This window comes from Peromyscus eremicus, chromosome 7 (assembly GCF_949786415.1).
Source record: "Peromyscus eremicus chromosome 7, PerEre_H2_v1, whole genome shotgun sequence".
NCBI classification, from domain to species: domain Eukaryota; kingdom Metazoa; phylum Chordata; class Mammalia; order Rodentia; family Cricetidae; genus Peromyscus; species Peromyscus eremicus.
The window spans coordinates 115,610,949-115,635,680 of NC_081422.1; the positions used below are offsets into that span (position 1 = coordinate 115,610,949).

The following is a 24,732-nucleotide window of genomic DNA, read 5'->3' on the forward strand; positions in this document are numbered from 1 at the left end:
TTAAAGGAATGTCTGAATTTTGATTTATATATGCTCATTAACAAGTATAACCCATTAACAACAGCTTAGTAATTTAAAACAGTTCAAAAGAATATGGAGCTGGGCGTCGTTGGCGCACACCTTTAATCCCAGCACTCAGGAGGCAGAGGCAGGTGGATCTCTGTGAGTTCGAGGCCAGCCTGGTCTACAAAGGGAGTTCCAGGATAGCCAGGACTGTTGCACAGAGAAACCCTGTCTCGAAAAACCAAAATAATAATAATAATAATAATAATAATAATAATGAGACCAGAATTTGTGAACAGTTTTTAGAGCGTAGTGTGTTTCTTTTTATTGTTTATTGTAGACAGCATTGGTTCTTCTGAGCAACCTTTTCTCCCCTGGCTCTCAGGGAGTGGAACATGAGCGTTGACTGTGGGTACAGTTTAGGTGATTGGCTCCAAACAGCCAAGGGAAGAAAGCTCCAAAGACAGCATGGAAGAACTTTCCTTCTAACTGTGCTGAGCAAAATAGACTGTTATGGAGGGAGGTACTAATTTACTGACAGGGCCTAATGGGTCACACAGCTATTAGTTAGAATACTTGGAGCTGGGAGTGTGTGCAGTGTAGCTAGAGTTTTCCTGCCTGGCCCACAGTCAGGACAAATCTCTCTCACCTGCCAGTCCCACAGCCTCAGACCCAACCAAGTAAACACAGAGACTTATATTGGTTACAAACTGTATGGCCATGGCAGGCTTCTTGTTATCTACTTCTTCTATCATGAATTAACCCATTTCTATTAATCTATACCTTGCCACATGGCTCGTGGCTTACCGGCATCTTCACATGCTGTTTGTCATTGTGGCAGCTGGCAGTGTCTCTCTGACTCAGCCTTCCACTTCCCAGCTTTATTCGCCTCCTTGTCCCGCCTATACTTCCTGCCTAGCCAATGGCCAATCAGTGTTTTATTTATTGACTAATTAGCAACACATTTGCCATACAGAACATCCCACAGCAGTGCGGCTCAACACTAGAGTGCTTGCTGTGCATGTGTGAGGCCATGGGCTTGATCTTTAGCCTAGCAAAACAAAACAAATAATTTTTAAAAGGGTTGTTAGTTCTGTATTAAAGGAGTCTAATATACAAGAAGGCTCTGTTAAAAAAAATACTTCAAATCTACAATTTTTGTGCTAGAGCCATGAGTTTTAACTAAAACTCACTGTGTTAGATCTCTAAAAAACAAAGAAGAAACTTAGTATTATTAGGGTACCTCCCAGTTCTTACATGAATATTTGTATTAACTTGTTCACTGTTCTTTTTCCCTCATATATTTTGTTTCAGTTGGTCGAATTATGTTTCAGCTCTTCTCAGACATATGTCCAAAAACATGCAAAAACTTCCTATGCCTATGCTCAGGTCAGTGAAGTTTTTAACCTGTTTTCAGTAAGAATGCCTAGCTACTTGTATCTGTATCTGCTTTAAGGTGGGGGAACTTTCATAAAAACGTAATTGTCTGTGAAGTGAGTTTTATAGCTAAAATGTTATTATTACTTCATATGAAATGAAGTAACTAAGAGGACAGGAGGAAAAATAAATCATCTTTAAAACGATAAGATTCTATTTCATGTAGTACAATTTTTATGTATTAGTTTGTCAAATAGGACATCTTCAAAATTAATTTTATCTTGGAAAAATTTTATCTAAATTTCAATTTTTTAAATTATAAAACATGTTGCTTTTTATTATGTATCATTGTACATACCCTAGCCAAGCAGAAAAAAAAATGTTAAACATTAGAAATAGCAAACTTCAATTTTAAAACCTTTATTTGAACACAAAGAGACACAATGTTTGAACTAATTTATTTCATTCATCTCCATTCTTATCTCCTGTAGCACATAGAATTGTTTCTGGATCAGTTTAATACATAAACTGCTTTATGTTACTTATTTTGGTTTGTACGTTATGTATGTATGCTACATACATTGTGTCTTACATCTCTCACGGTATCAGCACATGGGAGGGATTTGACTGCAGATTAGCTTGTTGGTTATTCCCATAGAATGATGGTTTGTAGCTAAACTTTTTTTTTTCCCCCCCCAGGGGAGAAAGGCCTTGGGAAAACAACTGGGAAGAAGTTATGTTACAAAGGTTCTACATTCCACCGTGTGGTTAAAAACTTTATGATTCAGGGTGGGGACTTCAGTGAAGGTAGAGTTAAAAGTTATATTCCTAATAAATCCATCTGTCACTTTTTAAAGAATCTCATTATTGCTTTTAATGGTGAATATTATGTCACAGAATGATGTGAATATTGTATCCTCAGTGCATCATTGTTGGATGAACAGATGTTACAGATCGAGAACTTGTGAAAAAGTAAAAGACTATGATGTATTGTATGTAGTTTATTTTAGTGACATTATAACTATCTCATAGATTACCTTCCAGTGAACACCACAGTACTGTCCAGTTACAGCTATTCTAGAAATTTCTTAGTGTGGCTACTACTTGAAATAAATGGGTCATAGAGATCATTTTTCTGATAGTACTTATCATGATATTTTAAAGATTAAATTAATTGAATGCACCTAGAATCATGGGGGTTTTTTTTGTAGCAGGTAAAAGGTTCAAGATTTCCTTCAGGATATTGAAGCCATCAAAAATAATTAATTGGGCTGGGAAGGTAGCTGAATGGTAGAGCACTTGCTTGGTATGTACCAGGCCCTGGTTTCAATCTGAAGTACTGCAATAATGATGATGATGATGTTAATAATAATAATAATTGTAATGGAGGTGGATGTGGTGGCGTACACCTATAATTATAACACTTGGGAGGTAGAGGTTAGGGATTTTGAGTTTAAGGTCACACTGACTTACACTAGTGAGGCTGTGTCTTAAATCTAAAGCAAAAGGAGCTGGCAAGGTACTCAGCAGGTAAAGGTACTTGTGATCAAGCCTGATGACCTGAGTTCAATCCCTGGGACTCACATGGTGGAAGAAGAGTACTAACTCTTGCAGGTTGTCCTCTGACCTCCACGTTTACACTGTTGCACACATACACATGTGTGCATACACTAGTAGATGTTTAAAAGATACTAATTTTCACGTGTTGAATATTTCAAATTCTCATTATGGCTCATTGTTTTCAGGTAATGGAAAAGGTGGAGAATCAATTTATGGTGGATACTTTAAAGGTAAGGCCTGGTATTTTGTGGTTTTTTTGTTTCAGTTCTGATATAAAGCAAGTTTGGTCGCATACTTTAATGAGAAGAGGTTTACTTGTAGTTCACGTTTTGCATGAAACTAATGCTGCATGAAAATACTTTATTTGCATGAGTTTGGGGATAAATTATATTGTAATATATAACTTTTAATTGACAAGATTAATTAAGGCTAACTTTAAGGTTAAACATGACTTTCAGCATGGAGGTTAGGCAACTATATACATGAAAACTCCTATCTTCCTGCCTAAAACTGTCAACATATTCTTTTGTTTATAGAGAATGTGGTCTTTTGCAAAATGAAAAGGTAAGAGAACGAAGCTCAGTAACACAAACTCCACTCTGCTCCCTTGTGCCCTCCTAATAAATCCACGGACAGTCTGGTCAGGTGGTGGCTGGATGTCTGTATTGTTTGAAGACTTGGAAAATCTATGTGATTTCATACATGCATCTGTGCCTTTGTTTCTTTACAATTGGTTATTAGTTCTACATCAGGGAAAAAAGAATCTAGTTGTGGTTTCCCCCCCAAAACCAAGCAATTTCTTTGAATAAAAGTTGGTATTTTTTTCCTTTCTCAAAGGTTTGTATGTTTTCTTTTGTGTACTAGAACTTTACGGTTGTATTTTACTCCTACAGTAGTAACATTTCATAAGTCTAACTATTGCACTTCCCCAAAAAGCCTTAGAAAAGTCAGTTGCAGGGATTTACAGTGGGCTCCAGCATTGCTGGACTGTGATGCTATCAAAGCTTCAGTGTGTAATGGTCTTTTATATTTCCTTTGGGGAAAATGGATCACTACTCTTTTTTCAGAAGCCTGTCCCCAAGGTAATCATTTCTTTACAGTTTTATGTTTCTGTTTGTTCTAAAGAAAGATTTGTTTGTATGAATGTAAAAGGAAATTTGTTTTAAAGATGTTTCTTGCAAATACTTAACCAGGCCTGACCCTGCTTAATTTCTGATACTAGAGGAGATCAGGCGCATCCAGAGTGATATGGCTGTCCAATTTTAAAGATAGTCTACTGAATTAAAGCCATCTGTAAGTGATGGTCATGGCAGATTTTTTCCCCCCTTTCTAGCTTGTTCTAATGGCATGTAGCAACTTACACTTAATGTTGTGGGCCGCATTAATGTGGCTATTCCCTGTGGCAGATGCTTTTGTATCCTAAGATTGTATTTTGCCTTTTAAAATGTTAGTTTCATACAACTTTCTTCCATAGGTAATTTTGTGATCCTTTTGATACTTAATTTAATTTGATATTTTCCTAAAACTTAATATATGTAATATTTTTGTTTTCATAGACCAGCTTGACTTCAGTAGAATAATAAATTTACCTTACAAATGCTAAGCATTTAAGATTAGGCTTATTAAACTCACCTACGTATAGTTTATGTGTCAGGCTAATTGGAAACTTGAAGGAAATACATTGAACTGTAGATATTTTTCTAAAAATTTTTTGACTGGTCTTCCCTGAGAGTCAATAGTTTATATATCATTTAGCCAAGTGTGTTACTGCTGGAAGTGACTGTTCTAAGGCTGTTTGCACAGTGTTAAATACCTGTTCTTTTCCTCAAGGCTTTAATTAGTATCTTTTCGGCCTTTTTGTGCTTTTGTTACTTGATTAGTTAATTTTTTTTTTCTAAATATTGCCAAATATCTTACCTACCAGAAGAGGAATTTCATCCTTTGCTTTCAATTTAGTACTTGAACATGACTTTAAAAGCTGCTTATAATTGGAGACTAACAAATTTGTGTTTTCTTCAAACAGATGAAAACTTTATTCTCAAACATGACAGAGCGTTCCTTTTGTCAATGGCAAACCGAGGGAAACATACCAATGGTTCCCAGTTTTTCATGTGAGTAGGCATAATGCAGAGATGAGCTTTTCCTACAGAGAAGCGCTGTTCATGAGAAAGATGCGATAGCTAACCTCATTTTACTGCTCAAACACTTGACAGCTTTGGTTTGGCTCTGTGTTTCTGATGTTACGTAGTAACTGTAATCTCTAATGGCTTCTTCAACGCTCAGCACATATCCTGGATTTGAAGAATGGAACCGAAAAATGTAACCTGAAGGCACATACTGTTTCCAGAATATGCTGCCATCATGAGGAAGGAATTTGACTGTAGCCTTTTCCTCATTTGAAGGCTCAGTTTAGAAATCTAGATTGGAATAGGAACTCATGATGAACATGCAAAAATTGTTCATGATGTAGCCTAGCGGGATGTGGCGGCGCATGCCTTTAATCCTAGAACTTGGAAGGCAGAGGCAGGTAGATCTCTGAGTTTGGGGCCATCCTGGTCTACAGATTGAGTTCCAGGACAGCTAGAGCTATAGAGCTTCATAGTGAGACCTTGTCTCAAAAAAAAAAAAAAAAAAGGGGGGGGGGGAAGAAAAGAAAAGGAGAAAAAAAAATTTGTCTATGATGGACCCCTAGGCATAAAATGGGTAAATCATCATGTGAGGTTTTGTTTTTGTTTTCTCTCTTACTATGAGCTTGTTTTGAGAGAGGTAACATTATTCTCTAAAAGGAGGTATAGTAAAATTATTAACTCAACATTGGCTGTCATTTTCCCAAAATTTGTAAATATTACTCAACAAACTTTAAAGTACTAAATTTTCTTTTCAAAGAGCCAAATAACTTTTGGGTTGGCGCTGTGGTTCAGTGTTGGTAGAGCACTTGACACATAAGCCCAACAACCTGAGTTTGATTCCCAGAACCCACATAGAGGTAGAAGGAGAAAACCAACTCTGCAAAGTTGTCTTCTAATCTCCACATGTGTGCCTACATACACATACAGATGTCATGTATAATGTTTTTTTCTTGTTTGTATATGCATGCACAACCAAAGACTAGATTCTCATGTAAAAATTCTTAGTAAAACCTTTGGCATACTTTTAATTACATTCTTATCTAAACCTATTTTTTTTATTATCTCATCATATAAAATACGAAAGGTAATTGCCCAGCATGCAGCTTAATAGTTTTGATAATAATCTCTGTTGTTCTGTGTATGTTGGAGAAATCTTATTCATGGTTTATCACGTTTTCTTTTACATCTTTCTGAATGGATAAATATGAATAGCGCTTCTCTGTCTTTAAAGGAGTCAATTATTCATATAAAAAACTCACATTTTAAGTTTGAAAGATTCCCAACATGATCTGAAGAAGTTCAGATAAGGGGCATTCTGTTCCTAAAGATGTCCTAAAAATGGAAAGCTAGTAGAAGGTGATCGTGCTGGAGTTACAGGGGAAGGAAACCTGAAACAGTCACTTATGTGCCCTGTTTTGATTCCACAGATGGTTAGTTACACCTTTTTTCACTGGAGTACTTTTCCTAGTCTTACCCTTTGTTTTGGGGGTGGGGGCAGTGCAAAGTAAAGAGGTAGATTTTCAAAAACTTTTTTGTAGTAACTCCTTGTCAAAGCTGTTTGCTCTAAGGCCTCTTTGTTTCCATTTTTAAGCTTATCTGAACTGTGAACATGAAAAACTAACAATTCATTTGTCAGGATGGTGCCATCTGAGGGCTCTAAAGTTTCTTTTTTATATCATTACATTTAAAATTTGCCTCATCAGGTAGTAGCAATTTCTTCCCTTTATTGCATATAGTTAGCTTATTTATACAGACCTCTGTTGCTCTCCTATTACCTTATCATTTTAATAGCTACTTAAATCTCTAGAAACATTTAGTAAAGGCATTACTGCTTTCTGTGTGGCCTAATTTTGCATTGGACTGCTGTTTGAAGAGGAACGCCAAATGAAAAATTTAAATCAATAAATTAGAAATAAAAAATTTAAGCTTGTTTTCATAATTAACTATAGATAGCACTAAAATCACTGGATGCGTGAAAAAAAATTCTATCTTTAGTTTGGTGAAATTTATTTGAAACTTCCTTGTGGAGAGGAGTTCACAGTCTTGGAGGTAATTGAACATTTTGTACCCACACAAAGTTTGTTCTAATTTTTTCTTTAAGTGACTTGTGTGCCTATGTGCTGCTTTATGCTGGCTGAAAATTCCAGTTTCCACAGGTCACAAGATAAAAATCAAACTAATGTTTACATTTCTGAACAAAATATCCTGGAAGAGATGGTAGCCAATAAAGGAGAAGTCTTTGAAACTCTGTATCTTGCAAGCCAATGTCCTTTTGGAGCTGGAAATAGTAAAAAGAATAATGTAGTGTCTTTAGTTGTGTGTATAATCATAGATAGACCTACTCAGTGGCTTTCCTGGAACAGCTCTGGGCTTTGTCCTCTGACCACACATCTCCTGTGGCACCTTGAGTAGCAGTTCTGAAACAGAAAGCAAGGGGGGCTTCAGATGTGTCTTACAGATTGTTTCATTGGTCTGCAAGGACTTGTAAAACATCTGCACAAAATGGTACTCAATTTGTGTCCCACAAATCTTTTTCAGTTCCCAAGGAGTAAATTTGGTGCTGTTAGTGTGGCATGTGGAAGCCCTCGGGGATTATTGTGCTCTGTGCACTAACTATTGTCTTGATGCTCACACATTTAGCAACTTCCCTTCCTAAGGTGTACGCTGTTTTCACCAATATAATTTTACATGTATTGTTTTTAGTGGCTAAAACACACACTCTCTCTCTCTCTCTCTCTCTGTGTGTGTGTGTGTGTGTGTGTGTGTGTGTGTGAAGAGAGAGAATATAGCAGATACATATTTTATGATCATACATAGTGAAGATGAGGTTTTCTTTACAGCTGTTTATAATTTAACTATTAGCTGCTTGTATTAACTGCTGTATGAACTGGTGCTTCTGTTTGGGGAGCTTATATAGAAGAAGAAAAGACATTTTTTGGGAGTAGTAGTGCTCAAGAAATGGGAAGGAAATGGTTTGTGGCCCCATCTTCATAAAGTTCTAAGGAAATAAGAGTTCATATTGAAACATTTTTTTTTTAAATGAATTTAGAATCTTGGAACCACACTCACCAAGTCAACCCCTGTTAGTGTTTACTCATTTTGTCATTTTCTGTTCATTTTTTAGGTCAAGTATTTAAAAAAAAACAAAACAAAAAATAATAATAAAACAATAAATGCTCTAGGGCAGAAAGTGTAGTTCAGGGATAGAGAGCTTGCCTTGTATGTGCAAGGCTGTAGGTTCAGTCACCAGCACTGCAGAAAACAGGTGAAACAGTGAACGAGTCAGGTAAAAGCTGTAGAATTAGAGATCATGTGGGACAAGTTTAATGTTGTATAGAGAATGAATGCTAAAAATAAGGAAAAAAAGACATGCCCAGTCTAGGCTGCTCTAGAGTCTTCTCTCACATTCTGGAAGAAAATGTTAAGACAGGAGAAGAAAGCTGCTGACGGACGGCATGCTCCAGGGTCATAAGCACTGTGTTCTGAGTCACTGTGGTTAAGTATCAGAGTCAGGAACATTCTGCTGCAAAAGAAAATGACAATTGGGGAGACTTGGTTTAGCTGTCATTGCTAGTGATAATTCTGGTGCTAATTTATATTGCCTATAGTCATTGAGAAGCTAGGAAAGCATTATCAAACAATGATTAGAAAGGTCAGTTTATAACTTTTGTTATTACTACTTTCGTGGGATAGAATATGTACCCAGCTATCAGGAAGCCTGGTGTGGCTCATACCTGTGATTCCCTGCACTCAGGTGGCTGTGGAAGAAGAACAGCTGTGGATTTGAGTACAGAGTGAGTTCCGAGTTATCCTAGGACACACAGCACAAGAAATCTGTCTCAAAAAGCCACACACACACACACACACACACACACACACACACACACACAAAGAAATCTTGGTTTTAGTTCTGTTTTCTGTACCCTGAGTTAATTTTTTTACTTTTTGTTATTTATAAAAACTTATGTGTTTATGTGTGTGCATGCGTGCATGTTCTCAAGTGTACTTGAGAGCAGAAGTTAGAAGTTGACATCGGGCTGGAGAGATGGCTCAGTGGTTAAGAGCACTGACTGCTCTTCCAGAGGACCTGGGTTCAATTCCCATACCCACATGGCAGCTAACAACTGTCTGTAACTCCAAGATCTGACACCCTCACACAGACATTCATGAAGGCAAAACACCAATGCAAATAAATTTTAAAAAAAGGTTGACATTAGGTATCTTTCTTTGTCAACCCTTCTCCCTTATTTTTTTTTTTTTTTTTTTTTTTGAGACAGTTTCTCACTGGAGCTGGAACTCTCCAGATTCTCCTAGACTAGCTGGCTGGAGAACTCCAGTAACCCTCCTTCCTCTGCCCTTCCCAGTTCCAGCATTACAGGTACATGCTCTTACCAGCTATTATGTGGGTGCTGGCTATCAGAACCAGGGTCACTCATGCTTACACAGTAAGTACCCACTGAGCCATCTACCTAGCCCCAAATAGCCCTAATTAAGGCGCAAAGCTACACAGAGAAACCCTGTCTCAAAAAACCAAAAAAAAAAAAAAAAAAAAAAAAAAGATAAATTATAAACACTTTGGTACAAAAATGTCATGGAAGAAAGAACATGTCTTATAGAAAGACCTTAAATTTCTGAATATATGGAATGATTTGTGTGCAAGCATTCTTTAAAAGAAATTGTTCTATAGCTACCTAATTTTCATCAGTCAGAAAAGCACCTCAAAAAGACTTAGGACTCATCTTGTCTAAACCAGGAGCTGCAGCATTCACTCCCTCAGCTGCTACTAAAATAATTATCAGGGCAAACCTTTTTTTTTTTTTTTTTTTTTTAAGTGTTTTGTGCACATGAGTGTTTTCCCTGCATGTCTGTGTACCATGTGCATGCAATGCCCTCAGAGGCCAGAAGAGGGCATTGGATCCTCTGGGACTGGAATTGTGAGCCACCTTGTGGGTGCTGGGAATTCAGTGCTCTTATGTTGAACCATCTCTCCAGCCCCAGTGTAGGCCTTTTATGGCTTCAAAGCTTTGGTGAATAGACTGTCACTGGCCACTATTTCTGGTCATGCTAATTTTTATGAAAAGAAAAGCTCAACTTGACCTTTAAACAAAATTTGTTTTTTTCTTTTTCTCAGTGCTGGTGATCAGACTTAAGATTTTGTAAATGCTGGACAAGCAGTCCTCTAAACTGAGGTTGGCTGCAACTCAGAGACCCACTTGCCTCTGCTTCCATGTGCTGGCATTAAAGACATGTACCTCCACACCCAGCCTGTTGATTTTTTTATATATATATATATATATATATATATATATATATATATATATATGAAGTTCTTCTCTTTCCTCCCCATTTTCATGTGTGTGGCTGTTCTGCCTGCCTGTGTGTCAGTGTACCACATGGACACAATGCCTCTGGAGGCCCTAAGAGGGCACCATGTCTCCTGAGACTGGATTACATAGCTGGTTGTGAGCCGCCCTGTGGTGCTAGCAAATGAACTCTGGTCCTGGAGGAGCAGTAAGTGCTCTTGACCACTGAGCCACATCTCTAATCCCCAGCTTACTCCAGAGGTCATAAATAAGGCAGGGGCACGTGATCTAGGATTGTTTTATATCTAAGAATCAGACTTACAAATGGCTCCTCATCTAATGAGAGAGGAACACTTGTTGTAAGGTCGGAAACAAGGAGAGGAAAGAAGCAGCTGTTTTTTGTATAATGGTTTTATAAATCTGTGTTGACACTTTGGTGAGCAGAAGTAAATTTGGGAGAGCAATGTCCCACCCACACATTCATAAATTTGTGTGAGAAGAAATGGTAGGAAATGTCATGACCTCAGACAGTCCACTTTTTTTGTTGCTGCTTTGGGTTTGGTTTTGTTTTTAGGGGAAGTAATAACTTCATATGCTAACTTCAGAAATTTTTTTAAGAGGGAAGGAGTTTGTGATATTTGAACTCAAAGCCACTTTCTCTGAATATCAGATGTCGTTTCTAACACTCGGGCTTAGATTTACTGAGTGCTTGTGCGACATACATGTTAGCAGTCAGGAAGAGATGTTGTGTCTAGTTACCATTTCTGTGTATTTCCTTTGTATTAGAGCTGAGTTTCAGAAGGTTCTTCTGTCTGAGTGACCGTGGGGACACAGAGCATTGTGAGTTGCCCACTGCCTGAACACAAGCTCCGCTCTTTGTGACAGCTGTAGTTTTAGGCTGTGAAGGAACGAGTTGTATGTCAAAGATGACATTAGAATAGTTGTTTTTAAGTGCCCTCTTACTTTAGGCCTGGAGTACCTTTCTGTTTTACTGAAAAGAAAAACTGCATGATTTAAAACTTTTTTTTGTGTGTGACACTAATGCATGTATCATCTCATGTATATGAGAGATTCTAATTTACTTTTAAACATTTTACTTAATACACCTAAATTCCTGGCAAATTTTTGTTTGTGTTATAGTTAGGTTTTTGGTTTATGTAGTCATAGTTTTTTTTTTTTTTTTTTTTTTTTTAGGTTTTATTAGTTAAAATTCATCAGTGTATATTCTTAAAAAATAATTCTCATAAAGGGAAAAATCAGATTAGACGTAAGTCCTGTGGCCAGGATTTGAGTTTATGCTCTAAGGCTGTCACCTCTGTTGCCTTTTGAGCCTCAGAGGAGATCCTAAAGTTCTAATTGTGCCCTTATGACTATTTTTATTAAATCTGTCCAATGACTTAACAGCTTGAGTACGTGCAACAAGCAGTGAGCATAGTCTAGACTCTGCCCAAATCATTTTCCACTTACGTTGATATTTACAATATGTCAGTTCTGTTATGTTGTGATATATAACCAAAAATGGGTTTGAAAGGCAGAAGCGTGAAAATGAATTGAAATAGTTAAGTTCTTTAAGTTCTGTTTTGAATGATTTGAACTTGGTATTTGTAGGGGGAGGGAGGATCATTGCTTTCTACTAGAAGTTCCTACTTCTAGTATTTGGATTTGTATATCTGTGTTCATATTCAAGATGCATTACCTTTTTGAGAAAGATGGCATAGCTAGTCTCTGGGATTATAAATGGAGCTTTAATGTTTTGTTAGCTGTTACCATCCCCTGTGTTAAAATACCATCAGTCTGAGAAGATCTCCACAAGGCTTTTCTAAAACAATATTCATCTCTTCATAAATATCTTATGAAAGAAAATTTAGAGCCCTCCATTTTAAAAAGCTTTCTTGCTTTGCATAAAACTATAAAATTTAATTTCAAAGTTATATTGATATTAGAACATAGATTCAGTCTTGTCTTAAAAGTGTATTACAATTTATTTCTTGCCATTTTTGTGTAAAATTTACAGAAAGAGTGTTACACCGTGCGCTCCAAAGGTAATATCTCATTACTCTAAGGCTCTCTCTCTTTTTCTTTGCCTTTGTTTCTTTAATCCTATTGTTATGTGTGTTGAAACATTTTAAGGAAAAAAAAAGCTTTCTGCTTGTTCTGTGTAGCAGCAGTGTATGTAAAACAAGGGTGTTTGTTGCTTATGGTTAATTAAGAAGTACAGTTCATTTCAGTGGCTCTTGTGTGCACTGGGCGGTGTTTTACATTAGGATTTAGAAGGTAGTAAGGTCCAAAAGCTGGTCTGATGATGGCATAAGTGTAGTTTATTCTTTGGAACAATAGCAATACTCTTCAGTTTCTAGGGTTTGTGATTTAAATGAACCCTTGCAGTAACTGTTTTAAGTAGATTCAGGGGCTGGAGTGACTGTGTCTCTAAGTGATAGGAGAAAACAGAAACATGTGAGCACTGAAGCTTTATAGTCTGACATGGTTTTTTTTGTCTTTGTTTCTCCTTTGCTTTAATAAGTGTGTATAAACTTACACATCTCTGCTCAGCTCTGGTCTTCTGAGTCTTCATTTACTGTGTGTATATCACTGGCACAAGTGACACCATTGAGAACACTGGATGTAGTAAAGAGTTGGTGGGTGGGGTTTCTCTGTCTGCTTTAATAGACTTGGCTGAGCACATGGTCCCTCCTGCCCTTCTGTTACCCTGTGGTCTGTTGACTGTTTATCATGTGTACTATCAACACAGTGTCAGTGAGCGTGCCTTACAGTGAGTCCTCCTGGAATTTGTAGGCTCAGATCCAGAGAGTTCCTTTTTTTGTGAAATACTGTTCATGTTCTTACTATATATTCTATCCCAGTTAAGGTGCAAGCTGATATTTCTGTGTCCTGAATTGTAGGTGCCAGGAAATTAAATGATTCACATTGGTTTGAAACCTGAGCAGACTGAAAGTTGTCCTCAGAGGCAGAGATGACCCTTTCCTCTGTTCATGTGTACACTAAGGACTGGGTTTGTTTATCGACCAGTTTTCATTTGAATTAAACACAGAACTAGGGCCTGACCATGTAGTTCAGTGGTTGAGCATGTTCCTAGCACATGTGAGGGACCTGGGTTCATTCTCAAAATGAGACAAGTTATCTATCCCAAGCTTGAATGTCCTAAGATCACTGTTCCATCCTCAGTTAGTCTGAGTATGTGTTGCTTCAGGTATTTGGAATTTGCTTCAAGAGTTTGCCCTACATGTCTTATACAGTATTAGATGAGGTGGCGGTTGAATTGGACTTGGTGTGCTAGAAAAATCTGTAGGCTCTTCTCAATACTAGATTCCCGAGAGTGAGGCCCAAGAAAGGAGGAGTGTATCTAATCAGTAATCAACCATGTGCCTTCATCTTCTGCATGGCAGAGCAGTTGTATCTTTCTGGAAGCACCCTTACACCTTCTTAGGAGGGGTTTCTGTCTAGCTTGTGTGTTAGTTTCTGTTTTGATAAAGTTCTACAATAGAGGAAGCATCTTGTTTCACAGTTGTTGTCTGCCATGGCTTCTGGGTGATTGTTTCATAGTTTCAATGTTTGTGGCTTACCAGTTTGTTAGATTTTCTTCATTTCTTTCCCTTTTTTCGTTAACTGTTTTTATTTTTATTTTACAATTATACTGTCTTTAATTTCTGCTCAGTTTTCTAAGAAATATTTGAGACTTGTGACTTTAAAACTCAAAATTCATTTAAAGTTCTGAAACTTAAGTTGACATTAAAATTTTTAAAGTTAAATTCTATCTATACTCCTCTAACAGAACTGGATACTCTTAAAGTAAGTATAAGCATTGCAGTCTCTTGTACAGTAATGGTTTTTGGCATTGTTGTAAAGGTTAGATTGTGTTCTGTTCACGTGTCTTAGAATGGCTTTAAAACGTACATAGAAATGCATATGAGTTTTTCTTACACAAGTGACTGCTTTAATATGGCCTGATAGCTCATCTGTTTTTTTATCTTTACTAGTTAAGGTTCTGGTGGTCTAATGCTGATCAAGCTATCCACTTTTGAATTTTTGCATTACAATTCACATACAAAGATCTATGAAAATGTTACGGGAAAACCAGCTTGGATTCAAAATATCTTAACCAAGTATACCCCACAGAGTTCCCAACAATGACAGTGGGACATTCACAGAGCAGCTAGCGGGGTGTTTTCTGGGCCATGGAAATTGAAGATGTCAGTAATGCCCCTCTCATTTCTTACTTTGCTGTAAGGAGCATCTGCAGTTTGAAAGCCCCTCCCTGTTGCATTTTCAAGAGTGTGAGTGGCGAGGCCTGAGTGAAAGAAGAAGGGGCAGGTAGTTCTGTAGATAGGACTCCTGAGGCTTCTCCACTGCCTGCCTTAAAGTATGTGCAGATTGTCTCAGTCTTGAGAAACAAATAGAAGAGCCAGTGGGTGTGTGGCCAGTGTTCATCACTCCTTTGTGTGGGGCAGGGCCTTCCTCCTCGTTTAATTCTGCTGGGAAATTTTTTTTTAATGTTTGTTTCTGTTGCCATTATTGTTTTTGATTTGAGAGTAAATTTAATTTCAGTGTGTACTCTGTACATTTTTTTATAGCGCAAATGAAACCTATCTCATATATTCTAATAGAGTTGGTTTTATAATTCATTGCAATCTTGTTTTTTTTTAATCAGTAAAGTGGCTATTATTGGTGTTTGGGGGTCTTTAAGGTTGGATATATATTATGCTTAACATTTTTCTGTCTTTTTATCTTTACTTCTTTGTTCACTACATGCTATGTTTAAACCTTCTGCTTTCTTCATCTGAATACGTCATTTTTGATACCATCTTTGTGTTGATGTTTATTGTACAGAACTACAAAGCCTGCTCCACACCTGGATGGGTAAGCATCAAGTTATTAAAATATTGGGGAGTTATTTGGGTGATAAGCCTGAAAGACTGGTTGATCAGGGCTTGGTCTTTCATAGCTAAATTCTTCCTGAAGGGGCACAGAGGACAGTAGTTTTGAGAGCCCATCTCTCCTGTTACTAAAGAGGTCTTTCACTTGTGCCCATGGGTAGGCTTCCCAGCCATGTGGTTTTGATTGTCTCTGTTGAGGTGGTTTCTTAGTATGAAGTATACTCTGTTACCAGATTCTTAACCCTAGAAAGGCTAGGAGCCACTACAGAAACAGTCCTATTTTTTCTTCACATGAACGGTTGCTGTTTCCTGTAATGAAGTAGATTTCAGGTTGTCACTCCCTTATGGCTGGTTCGTAAAACTTTGGTTTGTTTTCAATTCTGTGGATATGTTTTTTTTGTGGCATTGTCCCAATTACTGTTCATAATGTAACTATCAGACTCATTTATTTCTTGAATTTATATTATGACAGGGTTCATGTTGTCTTTGGACTGGTTATTTCCGGTTTTGAAGTAATTGAACAGATTGAAAATCTGAAAACAGATGCTGCAAGCAGACCTTATGCAGATGTCCGAGTTATTGACTGTGGTGTGCTTGCCACAAAGGTGACGAAAGATGGTAAGAGCTTTTGAAGGGTGGAGGAGTCTGGGATAGAGGGTAAAGCGTATGGCAACTTGAAGCTACCTTCTCAATTTCTAAGATCCCTTCTCATTTCTGTGTGGATGGTGGTAGCGTTGGTGCTTCTGTGCCATGCCTTATCCCATCCACCAGCAGATACTGTCAGCTTCTACCTGGCTGCTGGCATATCCAAGCCAGCCCATGCCTGTGTTATTGCAGTACCCTCATGCTACCTACCTTGCCTCTGTCTCCTTGTGTTCCCATGACCATTTATCAGCAGGAGAGTCCTTGCTGGTTTCCTTGTTTTACTTTGGTTTGTCTTTAGCAGCTACCACAGTGACCCTCTTCAGCCACATTTCGTAAACACGTCCGTCTGCCTAGACACACCTACAGTGGCATCCTTAGCACAGAGGCCCGTGGTCTCTGTTGTTTTCTTTTTCCTTATGCATTGTCCTCCGCCAGCCACACCGACCTTTATTCTGACACTAAGGGACTTTGTGCCTGCCCTTGGGAGTCTAGAACATTCTTTGTTAAGATATCTATAGGACAGGACCCCTCCCTGTCCTATAGGTCTCTGTTCAAATGTAAGCTTAAGCTACCTGCATCTCTGTTCCCTTTACATTGTTTATTTTCTGTCTTAGCTTTCGTCACTTGCCACACTTATTCAGAATATGGACTTCATGGTTGTAAGGGCTTTGGTATTTTTCAAGTTTGCAGACAACTCTATCATACATGTAACCGGGGAAAAGTTTAATTATGTCTTAGTCTTAGTCTGCTATGCATGAAGTAGTTATATGATAATCAGCAGTCATGTTTTTCACTCTGGATGGTGTGCACTGGACTCAAGTACTAATGTTTTTGTTAATATCTATTAAAAGTTTTTGAGAAAAAAAGGAAGAAACCAACACATTCAGAAGACTCGGATTCTTCTTCCAATTCCTCTTCCTCTTCAGAATCATCCTCAGAAAGTGAAGTTGAACAAGAGAGAATCAGAAGGAGGAGACATAAGAGGAGGCCAAAAGTCAGACATACTAAAAAGAGACGGAAGGAAATGAGCAGTTCAGAGGAGCCAAGGAGGAAGCGCACAGTTAGCCCTGAAGGGTAAGTGTGAGTTGAGTGTCCGACCCAGCACACAGCCTGCGACGGAGGCACAGTGACCACCCGCAAGTTCAGCGTTCTTACTTACTTCACGGACAGAGGAGCCTTTGGGTTTAAACTGATGCCTGCAACAATCTAGGAGTGGTCTAGACGCCTCAGCAAAGATTGGTGGGGGTTTCAGGTGAAGTTATATGTTAAAGTTGTATTTTGTGTATCCAGAGATGTGTGTATATGATAGATGCACATGTGGAGGTCCGAAGACTGCTTGGAGGAGTGGTTTCTCTCTACCAGATGGGTCCCAAGAGATTAAATTCAAGACATGAGCCTTGGTGACAAGATCCTCTATTCATTGAACCATCTTGCCAGTCCTAATGCCTGAAAATTCTTTTTCTTAATACAATATATTCTCTGAGAATTTCATACATTAATTTCATCATCTACTTCCTAATCCCTCTTTAAATTTCCCACTGTCTCCCTCTCTTTTTTTTCTGTTTTTTTTCTCTCAGTAACCCGCTGAGTCCATTTGATATGGCCTAGATATGTAAGGGGTATAGGCTGCACACTGGGGCACAGGCAGTATACCAGGGTGCACACCCTGAAGAAAACTTGATTCTCCCTAAAGCATGGGCAATTGAGATGGCTCAGTGGCTTCTCACCAAGCCTGCCGACCTGAATTTGACCCCTGGGACACACATGGTTTAAAGAGGGAGCCATCTCCTACAAGTTGTTGTCTCAATCCACATCATGGCGCACTAGCACACACAAATAAGTAAATAAATACAATTTAAAAAAAGGAAACATTGCCAGGTGGTGGTGCACACCTTTTATCTCAGCACTCAGGAAGCAGAGGCAGCGAATCTGTGAGTTCGAAGCCAGCCTGGTCTACAGAGTGAGTTCCAGGATAGCCAGGGCTACCCACAGAGAAACCTTGTCTCAAAAAACAAAATAAAAAAAACCAAAAACCAACAGACAAAGGAAACATTAGCAGAATTGACAACTTCCATTTCAAAATTTCAGGGTTTTTTTTTTTTTTTTTATAAAAATTTTCTTTGCTCTGGTTTTTTACTGTGTTGATGTTTTTATATATTGTAAAAGTCAACACTTCAGGGTGAGTGTAAATTTCATTGTTTTATGTGTCTTTATTTTGTGAATACTAGCATCTAAATTGGTGGCTTGATTTATATTTTAGTTATTCTGAGAAAAGTGATGTGAATGAAAAAAGATCAGGTGACTCACATGCTAAAAGAGAAAAGCCAGTTGTCCGTCCAGAAGAAATTCCTCCAGTTCCCGAGAACCGATTTTTACTTAGAAGAGATATGCCTGCTGTCACAGTGGAGCCTGAGCCGTAAGTAGGCTGATGAACGTATTACTCTTCTCCCTGCTGTGCCCACTCAGAGAAACACCTTGCTCATGGTTTCAGGGAGTTAAGTCCATCACTGCAGAGGGGTACCATGGAGCCACTCACAGCACAGTGGACAAGAAGCAGAGGGAAGGGAGTGCTGGCATTCAGCTGGCTTTCTCCTGCCAGCTCCTTTAATCTGCCCTAGCCCTTGCACATGGGATAGTTAGGATGCCCAGTCTTGTAGGTGATTGGATGTCTAGTCAAGGTGACAGTGATGATTAGCTATTACACTGTATTTTTTTGTTTCTTTGATGGATAAATCCATTATTTCATTGCTACCTTACACTCACTCACCATGACTCCTTTTCGGAATCCACACTTGAGTACATAAACAGGTAAAGGAAGTGGACAGTTATTCATTGAAGAAGGTGTGTTTTGTTGTTTTGCTTAGGTGGCTTTTGTCTGCTTATGGATCTTGCTATGTGTTGCAGGCTGGCCTTGAACTTCTGATCCTTGTGCTTTATTCCCCCCAGAGTATTAGGGTTATAGGTATGTATATGCTGCCGTGCCTGGCAGGGAGGGTCAGTGCTTATTTAGAGGTCTTGGAAGGTTATACTCCTGGTCTTGCTGATTGGCCTTTTGTTCAGGATGGATTATCAGGTTGATTGAGCCCTGTGGATCCAACTGAGTGGTGAAATCTGTTTCACTTTTAATAGTGCAAAGTTAATTACATAGTGACTGGAGAGGAAATTTAGTATCATAATATTACTGTAGTTAATTTCCCTGTATTGTGGCTTTAGGTTTAGTCTCAGAAAATACTATTTAATATACTTCATGTATTAGATTTAAATTCAGAAGTATTAAAAGAACATGAGCATGATGGCATATGCATGTGGCCTAGCCATGGGGAAGATTTTTTTTTTTAAACAAATGAAAATATTTTATTTTTTTTCTTTTTTTTTTTTTTATTCAATGTGTCTTTCACATCATGCATCTTGATCACATTCATTTCCCTGTCCCTTCAAATCTGCCCTCTACCTCTGCAACCCTTCCCCCGAAATAAAACAAAATTTAAGAGAAAAGAAAAAATTTAAAATTTCATCATGGAAGCTGCTATTTGACACAGTGAGTCACGCAGTAAACCTCTTTGTCCATATATCTTTACTTGCAAGTGTTCATTGCAGAGAGTCATTGGTCTGGTTTGAGGCCTCTGTTTTCTAGTACACTATCAATGCTGGGCCCTCATCGAGACTCCTCTTGAATATTCTGTTGTTGCCCTGTGTTGTGCAGATCCTGCAGCTTTGGGTCTGCGTGCCAGGCCCCTTCACATGCTCCAGCACATCATAGATGGGGTAGATATTGGCGTAGGCCAAGTCATAACCCTACTTCTGGGCCTGGGCAGCTGCAGGGTTGGCCAGCCTGCCAGTTCTCCCCTGTCCTCACCACCAAGGTGAGCTCCAGCATTGCCCTTGGCTAATTCACCCTTGTAGCAATGAGCGAGGGGTGGGGACAGTTCTCCTGCTTTCACACTCTCAGGGTCAGCTCTTCCCCACCTACACCATCAGGGCCAGCTCTACTATGTTGCCCAGGTGAGGTTCAGGGTCCACTCTGCTGAGTGCTGCAGCTGACAAGGGGCTGGGACAACCCTTCTGCTCTTAGGATTCCAGGGCCCACTCCTCCACCTGTCTCAGGCATTGATTGGGGGTGGGGGTGGGCATCTCTCTTCCACCCATGCTGCCAAATATCAGATGAGTAAAGGGAACGGCTCTCCCTTGCATCAATGCGCCTGGGTCACCCATACCTGCAGCAACAGGGCCAGCTCTGCTGTGCTACCTAGGTGAGGAGCAGGGCCTGCTTTCCTGAGTGCTGTAGCTGGCAAGAGGGGAGGGTCATCTTGCTTGGCTGTGGCTGTTGCAGACGGTAAGGGGCTGGGGGAGCACAAGGGCATCTCTCCCCTACCCATACCATCACCTGACAGACAAGTAGTAGAGACAGCTCTCCCACGCTTACAACTTTGGGGATGGCTTGCCTACACCTCTGTGAACAGGGCTGGCTCTATTGTGCTGCCCAGGTGAGGTGCAGGGCCTGCTCTCCTGAGTGCTGCAGCTGGTGGGAGGCAGGGACAGCTCTCCTACTCTTGTTACTTCAGGGTCAGCTCCCCCACCTGCTTTAGGTGTTGATGGGCAGGGGGTAGGGGGCATCTTTCCCCTACCCATGCCACCACAAGACAGATGAGACATGGGGACAGCTCTTTCATACTCACAACTCAGGGCTGGCTTACCCATACCTCCACTAAGAGGGTTGGCTCTGTTGTGCTGCCCAGGCTAGGTGCAGGGCCTGCTTTCCTGAGTGCTGCAGCCTGTGGGGGGCAGGGACAATTGGGGAAGATTATTTGACCTCAGGAGTGATGTTCATCCTGAGCAACATGACAAGGTCTAGTCTCAAAAGAGGGAGGTGGGGAAGGAGAGGGAGGAGAGAAAAATATGTTACGTGAACAAAGATGCTGCAGTGCCTGGTGTAGCTAGAGTTTTCCTGCCTGGCCCACAGTCAGAACAAATCTCTGTCACCTGCCTGCCCCACAGCCGCTCAGACCCAACCAAGTAAACACAGAGACTTATATTGGTTACAAACTGTATGGCCGTGGCAGGCTTCTTGCTAACTGTTCTTACAGCTTAAATTAATCCATTTCTATAAATCTATACCTTGCCACGTGGCTCGTGGCTTACCAGCATCTTCACATGCTGTTTGTCATCGTGGTGGCTGGCAGTGTCTCTGACTCAGCCTTCCACTTCCCAGAATTCTCCTCTCTCCTTGTCCCACTTATACTTCCTGCCTGGCCACTGGCCAGTCAGTGTTTTATTTATACAGAACGATATCCACAGCAGCCTGGTGTAAGTCGGAAGTTCCTGTGAGTAGTTTAGGAAGCTGAGAAGTCAGGCAGTGCTGTACCCCTAGCCCTTCACAGTTTCTTGTTTGCTTTGCTTTGCTTATTTCCTTTTGAGACAGGGTTTTGCTGTATAGCTTAGGCTGGCATTGAAGTCCACCACATGCTGGGATTACAGGCATGTGTTGGCATGGTTGGCTTCCTCCATAGATCTTTTATTTTAAAAAAAAATCAAAGTAATAAATCAAATATTTATTTTTCAAATTACATATTTACTGATGGAATTCTTCTGGGGCAGGATAACTCCTGTCTAGAGCTCAAGTTAGTATTCTCTGTTAGAAGAGTTGTTAGAGCTGTTGATCTTGTAGTCTGCAATGAGAGTTCACACACTTCATGTTTTCAGGGTCATGTATGTAGCACTTGAAGTGCTAGTCGTGACTGTATCTGATGATGTGTGGTGCACCTCATAGCTGAGTGAGCTCAGAAATATGTAGATGGATGTGAATTTCATGTAATTCTCATGTCATGAATTATGAAACCTTGTATGGTTAAAGACTATAGTTCTGCCTTGGAACATTGGGAAGACATTCTGGCATTTGCTCATTTTTAATGGTTATCACAACTTTTTCAGGAACATTCCAGATGTTGCACCTGTTGTAACTGATCAGAAACCATCTGTATCAAAGTCTGGACGGAAAATTAAAGGAAGAGGCACAATTGTACGTATGTTAGAACGTTCTCCTTTCAAAATGCTTACCTAAATAGTAATTTTTTAAAATTTATTTTAAAAATCTGAGGTTTAGTTTTAGGTAGAATATTTCTCCTGTTAGGCATTGGTGGCAGACGCCTTTAATTCCAGCACTTGGGAGGCAGAGGCAGGTGGATCTCTGAGATGGAGGCCAGCCTGGTCTACAGAGCGAGTTCCAGGACAACCAGGGCTACAACAGAGAAACCCTATGTACAAAAAAAAGACTATTCTTCCTATTTAAGAAATTGTTTTTATTTCCCATAGTTTGGGAAGGTATTGCCATTGCATACATTTACAGCTGTGGATGAATTTAATTATTCGGTGATGTAATAATACATGAAATAGCATATTGAGAAATTGTAGTCTCTTGAGTAATGGAGACTGGAGTGTGTTAGGACTGCAGGAAGCTGTTATATAGGATCTCAGGTAAATGTCTTGTACCTGAAACACCTTCACACTATCCAGTTGATATAAATCGGTGCCTAGGTTAGACTTTTGCTGACTCTGTCTTACAGTTACAGTTGTAACATGAATTGCTAAACAGTCTTATTAATAAAAAAAAATCCGGAGCCAGATATTGGGGTGAGGGCTGAAAGATCAGAGGGATAGAACAAGCCAGCCACAAGTTCTTACTGCTGGGAAATCCTCAGCCCAAAAGAGCTACTTCCTGTATACTCAACACCTATATCCTTTCTGTGCCCTGCCTTCTCACTTCCTCTCTCCATCCAGCTACATCACTTCCTGTTTGCGCCCAGCTCTATCACTTCCCATCTGTCTGTACAGACCTCCAAACCTCTATGGTTAACTAGTGCTGGGATTAAAGGCATGTGCTCTGTTCCCAGTGTGGCCTTGAACTCGCAGAGATCTGGATGAATCTCTGCCTCCCGAATGCTAGGATTAAAGGCATGTGCTACCACTGCCTGACCTCTATGTTTAATATAGTGGCTGGCTCTATCCTCTGATCCCCAGGCAAGCTTTATTTGTTAGAGCACAAAAAAATATCACCACAGTCACTCACTGCCCTCTCTGTGTTTAAGCGCTATCACACACCTCCAAGGTCAAGATCCCGTTCCGAGTCTGAAGATGATGATAGCAGTGAAACTCCTCCTCACTGGAAGGAGGAGATGCAGAGACTGAGAGCGTATAGGCCGCCAAGTGGAGAGAAGTGGAGCAAAGGAGACAAGTAAGTACCTGGAGTGTAAGCACAGCCTGGACGCAGAGCGCTAAATGCTGGAGAGTCACTGTCTGACATCTGTGTCAAGATGGCCAAAGGAGAAGCTAGTGGGAGCACGTTGCTGCCACCTGAGACCAAGGGGTTCTTCAGTCAGGTGCAGCTTCTCTTTGCTGAAAGTTTGAATGGACTCTCAATTGTAGAAGTGTTCAGTCTTAGACATTACTAGTAGGTGTCTGACTTGACAGATACCTTAGTCACAGGTGCGTGGATTGGTTAACAGAGCCTGCACCACATGTGAGTTAATCTCTGACTCCAAGGACTGTTGGAAAACAGTGGTGCCCCATAGTTTCCCAAAGGGGTCTGGCTCCAGAATAGCTAGTGGGAAAGTAATTCTTCATGGGAGAATTCTGGTTTCTCTGAAGGCATCTTAAGAAAATGGTTTTGAATTGAAAGAACAAGGAAAAGGTGGACAGCTGCTGTGTAGAAATAGCATAGACGTGGTGCTGAGGACTTTCACTTGTGAGCTGTATCTTTGCCTCTTAAGATCATAAAGCTTTTGTCAGTTTTCGTGTCATTGTGTTTGATTTCTGTTGTAATTAATAGGAGCTTAGGACAAAGTGTTAATTACCACAGTGAAGTGGAGAGAATGTAGTTGTCATTTCAGCATTTAAATAGGTTCCCACTAAGGACATTTCTGTGTTCATGTGACTTACTTAGTTAATGAAGCTGGGCGTAGTGATGCTTGCCTTTAGTCTGAGTATTTGGGGAAGAGAGGCAGGCACATGCATCTTTGTGTGTTCAGGCCTGGTCTACATGGTGCATCGCAGGCCAGCTGGGGCTGTATACTAAGACATCTCAAAAAGAAATAACATTTTAAAAAAGAAAAATGGGCTGGAGAGATGACTCAGTGGTTAAGAGCACCGAGTACCTAGGTTCAGTTTCCAGCAACCATGTGGCAGCTCACAACTGCCTGTAACTCCAGTTTCAGGAGATCTGACACCCTCACACAGACATACATGCAAACAAAATACCAGTGCACATCAAATTTTTAAAAAGTGAAAAATTAAATAAATAAATAAATAAATAAATAGCCCAGCTTTTTAGCCAGGCCTGATGGCACTATAATCCCAGTGTTTGGGAGGTTAAGGCCAGCCTGGGCCACATAGTGAGTTCCCGGCCATCCTAGGCCACATAACAGGAACCTGTCTCACCAAAAGCAAAGGGATTAGGAAGATAGCCTAGTTGCTAAAATGCTTGCCTTGCAAGCATGAGGACACCAAAATATGTGTAAAAAGCAAAGTGTAACAGTAAGTACTTTATATTCCAGTGCTGGGGAGGTGTAGACAGGAGGATCCTTGGGGCTTGCTGGATAGCAGTCTGCTGTATTGATGAGAGACTCTCTCAAAGGAATTAGTGTTCCTAAGAGTGGCACCTGAGGTGCCCTCCACATGTGCACACAAGCATACATGTGCACATGGATTTTTTTAAAAGAAGACATTTTTAAGAAGACTCTTGAAGTTGAGTCAAGGCTGGGTTTCTAGCTCTGTGGTAGAGTGCTTGCTTAGCATGCATCACCTGAGTGATGCCCAGCACCACAGAGACAA

General features: G+C 39.9%; 1 protein-coding gene across 7 annotated transcripts in view; it reads left to right on the forward strand.

The window, feature by feature from the left end:
* Window positions 1-24,732, forward strand: part of Nktr (natural killer cell triggering receptor) — a 41,352-nt gene that overhangs the window by 7,238 nt on the left and 9,382 nt on the right. For 2 of the 7 annotated variants that reach the window (XM_059268936.1, XM_059268937.1), the window contains exons 2-11: window positions 1,318-1,392; window positions 2,080-2,187; window positions 3,126-3,170; window positions 4,964-5,051; window positions 15,218-15,247; window positions 15,737-15,882; window positions 16,761-16,983; window positions 18,170-18,325; window positions 21,838-21,925; window positions 22,992-23,137. In XM_059268936.1, coding sequence (XP_059124919.1) covers window positions 1,318-1,392; window positions 2,080-2,187; window positions 3,126-3,170; window positions 4,964-5,051; window positions 15,218-15,247; window positions 15,737-15,882; window positions 16,761-16,983; window positions 18,170-18,325; window positions 21,838-21,925; window positions 22,992-23,137 — 1,105 coding nt within the window. Of the gene's footprint in view, window positions 1-1,317; window positions 1,393-2,079; window positions 2,188-3,125; window positions 3,171-3,476; window positions 5,052-12,386; window positions 12,415-15,217; window positions 15,248-15,736; window positions 15,883-16,760; window positions 16,984-18,169; window positions 18,326-21,837; window positions 21,926-22,991; window positions 23,138-24,732 lie in introns of those variants that run through there. The other 5 variants (XM_059268941.1, XM_059268938.1, XM_059268940.1 and 2 more) reach the window with 5 other exon arrangements.